The sequence below is a fragment of the Gallinula chloropus genome (assembly GCF_964237585.1).
Source record: "Gallinula chloropus genome assembly, chromosome: 13".
Classification (NCBI taxonomy): Eukaryota; Metazoa; Chordata; class Aves; order Gruiformes; family Rallidae; genus Gallinula; species Gallinula chloropus.
In genome coordinates this window covers 12,164,795-12,171,907 of record NC_140098.1, presented here as the reverse complement: position 1 = coordinate 12,171,907, position 7,113 = coordinate 12,164,795, and the positions used below count along the sequence as shown (strand labels likewise).

General features: G+C 42.6%; 1 protein-coding gene across 1 annotated transcript in view; it reads left to right on the top strand.

Moving 5' to 3' along the window:
- Window positions 1-3,606: 3,606 nt before the first annotated feature.
- The window catches only part of ESRP2 (epithelial splicing regulatory protein 2), a 43,206-nt gene continuing 39,699 nt past the window's right edge, over window positions 3,607-7,113 (top strand). The window contains exons 1-3 of the mRNA XM_084269894.1: window positions 3,607-3,782; window positions 4,025-4,177; window positions 5,096-5,224. Of these exons, the coding sequence (XP_084126020.1) occupies window positions 4,043-4,177; window positions 5,096-5,224 (264 nt within the window). The 5' untranslated portion in view covers window positions 3,607-3,782; window positions 4,025-4,042. The remainder of the gene's footprint in view (window positions 3,783-4,024; window positions 4,178-5,095; window positions 5,225-7,113) is intronic.

Sequence of the window (7,113 nt, the reverse complement as noted above, 5' to 3'; positions counted from 1 at the left end):
TGAATATCACAGTGGGGTTGATTTCAAGTCTTCCGCGTTGCACTGTAATCATGGCAGACCTACCTGGCAGACCAAAAAATCAGATCTCTCCAAACATCTGGACAGCAGTCAAAGAATACTGTTAAGTAGTCGTTCCCATGCCCTTTCCCACTCATTTGCTGTTAAAGAAAGTGTGCCAGAAAATTCAGGAGTTACAGTAAGCTCCTCCTCCAGAAAATATTAATGCAGTTGTTTATAATCCCATCTGGGAGCCAAGGACTGAATGGGTATGAAATCTAAATGTCTTTTCACATTTGCTTATAGAACACTTACACTTCTTCCTGCAACAGTTGAATCTGGAGGTACTGAGGCACACAGAGAATTTACTACCATCCCTGTTATGCAGATAAATACCAAGGCTCCATACTTACTTAATTTAGCATCTCTGTTTCTCTAAACCAGAGAATAATTTTGGCTAGAAGACACCTCTGGAGGTTATTTGGTCCAAACTGCCTGCCTCAACAGCATGGCCAATTTTGACTTAGACCCAACTTCACTGTTCACTTTTCCCAGGGCATTTCAAACCGTTTTGCAAGGTTAAATATCGTCATCGTTGTCTTCCTTTTAACTGCTGCATAAAGTACCCATAAGAGAGACAAATAACTTTTCAGTATCATACAAGTGGAACAGAAAATGGACTTTGAGCTTCCCTGAAAGGTAATTGAAGTATTGCTGTAGATCTGAATGTGGCTAGGATATTACTTCAGGTCTCATGTCTTCAAGTTTCATCCTCCTTTTATTAGGCTATAACAAAAGTACTTCAGTGATCAGGACATTCAGTCCACAGGGGTTTTTAACAATAATGTAAAATAGGTGGAAAAGGGTGGGGGTCTTGATTCGTGAAACTGGATGGTATGTATAGTATGAATGAAATTGTCATTACAAATTTGCCCACTGCAAGCATAATGCATTTAAATTAGCTGCTTCAGTGTTCTCATGTGATCTAACTGTAAAACCATTCTGTTTTACCTTTTGGATTGTTTGGATAAAAAAGAAACAAACAAAATAATCACAGTGCTGAACTTGCATAACAATGAACATCCATGTTTTAAACTTTTATTCTCCCCCCAGATACATTTATGAGATATTGTCCTGCATGGAGCCTACAAACAAGGACCTCTAAAAATATGCCCACCTGCATTGCAGCTAAAGGTGAGCAATATCTCTTTATTTCTGCAAGATCTTGGTTACAAATTAACTTTGCTAGTGCTCAGTGTACAAGGGCTTGTCCCACATACTGTTTCAGGAAGTGGATCCTGTTGGTGTTCTGTGGAGACATGCAATGTCATTCCATTAAATTTTTTAGATCAATAGAATTGCAGAGACTGGTATTATTAAGGGTTGCATGCAGAGAGATGGGGGTTGTGGATTGAAGGTGAATGGGAAAACAATTGCATAATGTGATACTTACACATGTCTGAAATCCCAATCCTAAAACACAATTAATTACATGGGTCTGGGGTTCTCTGTGCCAATTCACTGAAGCCTGTGACCAAGAATGTATCATGTGTATGGTCATCTACAGAAATCTGCTAATTATGGTTCCCATTTTGCATGAAGGTCTATGAAATGGCACCCTCACGAAGGCAGCTGGCACATGTTTTCTCTGAACATAGCTACAGGTGAAGTCTGTGTCTGCATTTATATGAGAGACACTACTTCCCCCCCAGACCTTCCCAGTATATATGTGTATCTAGGAGGAGTAGGTTGGGATAAGAGGAGCAGTTCTCACACTTGAAGTCAATGTATTTTTATGGTTCTTATTATGAATTTAAGGGATGAGAATCATCCCATACGCAATGAACAGGATGTTACGCTGCTTCATTACCACTATATCCAAAGGATCCAACTAGCCAAAAGGATATAGGAACGTGTTTTTATTCTACCAAGGACTTCTAGACATGCATTGACAGAGGAAAATATAGCAGTTGTGTAAATTCAGCAGTGCTGGAAAATATACTGCTGAAAACATTTGGAATGTATATATATATATGTGTGTTGCAGATTAAAGTTTCTCTCTCTGGGTGTTTGGGAATTTGCCCTTTCTATAAGAACAGTCTATCTCCAGTACTGCTTTTCAGGCAGCCCACACGTGAGCAGTAGAGACAACAGCTGAGAAGCATTTAGCAAACGATCCAAAAATGTTCAGTGAGCACCTGTGCACCGGGAAGTTCTCTGCATGGCTTCTGCCAGGTAAATACTCCACATACATGAATTGTAATGTATCTCACATGAGACAGCATTTTTGAACTGTAGCTTACCTTCATTGAAATAAATGGAAATAGTCTTGGTGATGGTGTTAGCATGTGAATCGGTGTTAGCCGAAGGAGGTCCATAATAACTGCTATAATTAACCTATTATAAAATTAACATGTTAAAAGAAGAGCAAATGTGATGTTAAATTTAAAGCCATCAGATATTCACAGTTAAATGTCCAGCTTTGCTTTTTTTTATGAATAGACATTAGTAGCTAGATAGCAGGACCATCTTTTGTTCAGTGAAAGCCTATTTCAGCACACTAATAGCGAAGTACAAACGTTTTATTAAGCATCACGAAATTTTGACTAGCCAAAATGCAGTATTTGGCATTTTAAAATCACACTAACTCAGCAGTAGTGACAATAGGAAAAGTAGGAACAGTGTCAAAACTGTTTTAGAGGCTTCTTGACTTTTCCTTCTGCTTTTAAATCAATTTGAGTTTGGCAACAACTCAGCATTTTAGCCCCCGATGTTTCAAGTGTTACTGCTGCTCCCAGCGAGGGGAAATGCCCAGAGGAAGTGGTTTTAGTAGGAGCAGTGTTTGGTGGTGGTTTCTTGTTGAGGGTCTCACCTGTGAAACAGGAAAGAGGAATAGAGAAAAGCTGGAGATAATTCTTTACTGAGCAGATAGAAAGTACAGGGATTTATAGTTCTGTTTTGCAAAACACCCTACACCCTTTCTCAAAACCAACAATTATTTCACTAGGATCCACCTTTCCAAACCGCATGCAGAATAGGGCCTAAAATGCAAAGTGCTTTCTGCCTGTAATACCCCTTCAAAATTCCTGTGTGCCACTGCACCGCTGCTACATCGGCGCGTTCACACCACAGCAGCACGACACGCACAGCAACGCGCAGGAAGGACACTCGTGCTGCCAAGCGGAGCCAGAGCCTGGCGCACCGGCTGAGCGGGCGTAGGCTTTACAACTACAAGAAATAAAGGAGGGGGGAGGGCAGCCGGTGTGAGTGCACAGACCCCCCCAAATCAACCCCCAAGTCCCCACACACACACCCCGGGCATTGGGCTGCGGGCGGCCGCGTGTCTCCGCGGGCGCGCAGCCGAAGCGCGCGTTGCCCGCGCCCAGCGGCGGACGGGATCCCGCAAAACTGAAAGCAGGTAAAGGCACTTCCTGCAGGCACAATTAGAGAGAAAAAAGGGAGTTTTCCTCTGATCTCCCTCAAAAACCAATCAGGCCGGATCAGCCAGGCGTTGATTCTCCCTCCGTCCCTCCTACACCTTTTCCAAAGGCCCAATGGCCTTGTCCCTCTGGGAGATTGACTAGAGTCACATGAGCTGCACCGGGGGCAGGTAGCTCAGGAGAGGGGAAGGGGGAAGGAAAGGAGGGGGGAAAAAAAAGTGAAGGAAAAAAAAAAAGCCAAAACCCAGGCTGGGCTTCTGCCATGATGTCAGAGGGAGAGAAACCCACAGCTTGCTAATTCCACCTTCCAATCAGCCCCGGGAAGAAGGAGATCACCGGGAACAGGTAGAGATGCGAGCTTTCTCCATTTTTTTTGTCTCAAACACCCTACCTCCTAAATAGCTCTTTCTCTCCTCTTGATATCCTGACTCCTTGTTCGCTCCTTTCCCCTTTGATCACTTGGAGGTAGGGGGTGAGCTTTGTGGGATGTTTTGTTCTTTTTTTTTGTTTGTTTGTGTGTCTTTTTTTTTTTTCTTTTTGTTTTTTTTTCCCTCTCTCCTTTTTTTGACCTCTGCTTTTGATTGTAGTTGTTTCCCCCTGTGGTCATGACGGCTTCGCACAGTGACTCTTTGGTGGTGTTGTTTGGGGCAACAGCTGGTGCATATGGGGCTAAACTGGGTTCGGATGAGAGGGAACTAATTCTCTTGGTGTGGCAAGTTGTGGATCTACACAGCAAGAAGGTATGGCTTCGACACCCGGTCCGAGGGCGCGTTCCCCGGGCGCAGGGTGAGCAGGCTCGCCCGGCCGCTCGCTGCCTCCCCGGAGCCGTTTGTTCATTTCACAAATGCACCGAGGGGAGGGAGCGGGCCCCCCCCCCCCTCCCCGTGCCTGAGGGTCACTCGCCCCTTGGGGTAGGCACTCCCCAGGTCCCTGTTGTTCCGTTTTAAGGGAAGAAGTAACTTTTAAAGAAAGTTTGGCCGCATCTACACCCCCCACCCCCGCCGCCTTGTCCTTTTTCAAGTATCTGTAGCTTCAAATTCGAAGATGTGTACGGGCTTCTGAAGCTTTAAAACAAAAAGCTGCCCTCGGTAGGCTGCCAGCGTGCTCGCTTCATGGGAGCTGTCTCAGGGAAACCGGCCGACCTTTGCGGCCTGCTGTGGGAGACTTTTTTCCTTTTTATTTTTTTTTTAAACCAATTTTTGGGTACGTTTAAGAGAACATTGACTTTATTTTCAGACGAGCCTAAAAATTATACTTTTAATTTTTTTCCAAAAGCCCTGTGGTAAACAAGAACCCCCTAGAAAGGACGGGCTTTGATAAAACAAACGTGACTATCAATTTCATGAATAGCTTCAGGAAACCACCTTAACATATATGATCTTCCCCTTTGCCGTTAACAACTCCCGCAAAAATCGGTGCTAACCACAAAAAGCGTCCCATGAAAGCCGGCCCCGACCCACCGGAGCAGAGAGCGTGGCTCTCCTGGGTGGGAGGGAAAAGGTTTCGATTTGTGAAATCCACAAGTGCTTTTTCTCACTGCGATTGTTTTCGGACGCGATACTGCACCTTTCTAATTTTTCTGGGGTCTGATCGCCTTGGTAAAAAGAGCTAATTCGATTGCTTCTCACTTTTGCCCATCATTTCTTACATGTTTTTAGGTAGGGGTACTACACAAATCCCTGGTGAAAGCAGACAATTTGGACTTAAGTGACCAGTGTCGCGAACTGAGTGGTTTAACACCAGAGGGACTGGGCAAAGCTGAGCCGCTGGACCGGGTCCTTCAACAGGTAAGGTGCTCCTCGTGGGAGTGGGGTAAAGCCCGGGGACAAGAGGCAATGGATTTGACAAAAGAAATAGAATTTAATCTTGCTTTTCACTTTGAAATCACTGCCACGTTTTAGTGCTTATTTTAAAGCTAACGCAAAGATACCTGAACCCTTTGAAATGGGTAATGCCCCTAATTCTGGAACAGTTAAACACAGCAGCAGAGCGTTTGAACCGATGCTGTAGGCCTTGGAGGATCTGGCTTCTGATTATTTTGATGGGTCTACTTCTATTCCAAATTTATCTTCCTTAAGGCAAATAAGAGCACTACTTAATTTAGCAGTGCTAACCAAACTTTGGAAATTCAGGTGGCATGTAGGTTCACTGCTATAGTGTGTACGACAAAACTGGATCTTTTCTCATTTGTTATCCTTTGAGTTAGTTGAAATCTTCAAAGCTATGCATTTGTAAAACATCAGCTGTGCTTGTTGGGTATCAATCTTTTCCAGATGAGCTTAATTAGTTTAGTGGGTTATAAAGTTGATTGTGGTGTTTGGGGGGTTTATTCTATGTTTTCTCTATTTTGTTCTTTAGCTCATTGAATATCACCCTAAGACAGTAACTCTGTGAATTTGTATGTTCTTGCAGTTCAAAAGGTCCTAAATTACCTAAAAAACTGAAATGCAGTTCCTGAAAGTTTCCTTGGTTTTGCTGTTTCTTCTATATACAAATTGTGCTTGAATGGAAAAATACAATAGTGCATTTTTGTGTAACATATAAAACTGGCTTTCCACACCTTGTCTGAATCATTCGTAGGTGCGTTTCAGCAAGAAACTTGCTTAGGCAGTAGAACAGGTTCATGTTGCTGTAACTTCTAGTGACACAGATAACTTGGCAGACTAGGTCCTAACCCTATTTGGTACTGAATGGTTTATGCTTTGCTCTGGAGTAGCTTTGAAAATAGAAGTGTGTAACTTTTATGTGTATTAAAACCTGTTGACATTGGCTGCAGATGGCATTTATTCTCCTTGTGCTAGTTTTGCTAGAGTGAGGAGGTTTGGGGTTTGGGTTTTTTTTTAATTTTTTAAAACTTCAAAATAACCCCTGAGAAAATGTGCAGCTGCAGGTTTGATCTTGTCCCAGATCTTGCACTAAAGACATCTGGAACAGCTTAGCCTAGTACACTCTGTTTACCTTTATAACAGACACACTTTAATTATACTCAATACTTTATGAGAGATTGTATCTTACTGCCGTAAATTGCACTGTAGGTGGGTCTACTTTAGCAAATAAAAGGAAATACTACCTTTGTGTGGAGGTGGGTTTAGGCTCTTGAAAAACAATTTCCCCCCCCTTTTTGTTTGGCATATCTGTGCAACCTAATGATGATTTTGCTACCGATGTTATACACCAGTTGTGATGCGGACAGTTCCATCACAGTCTTCTGGAACACGCTTTACCTAAGTTCCTCTCCCTCCCTCTCCATGTGTCCTGACTTGGAGTTAGAAGTAATTGATCCTCCCATTTGCAATGGTGGCAAAAAGCAAAATTCCATGTTATTTAATAGTAGGTCCTTTTCTGCGTTTTTGATAAGTCCATTAAATATTTTAATTAGATTATGTATTTTGAGAATGAGTCAGGTGTTTGTCAACACATACAGATTTTTTTTTTTCTTCAGTTAAGTATTTTGATTAGCAAAAGCACAGGTGGGTGAAGTGGTTATTTGAAAAGGAGGAGGAAAAGGAAGTAGACTTGTACCTTGATTTGAGATAATGTAATGGAGTATGTGAAATCATCCACACCCTGCTTGGATTGTGGTGGCAAATTTGATGATGCAGCTGAAAATCTTTTACTTTAGCATACATCTCAATTGTCTAAATGAAAGTTTCGGGGTTTGCTTCTGGCTTTTGTC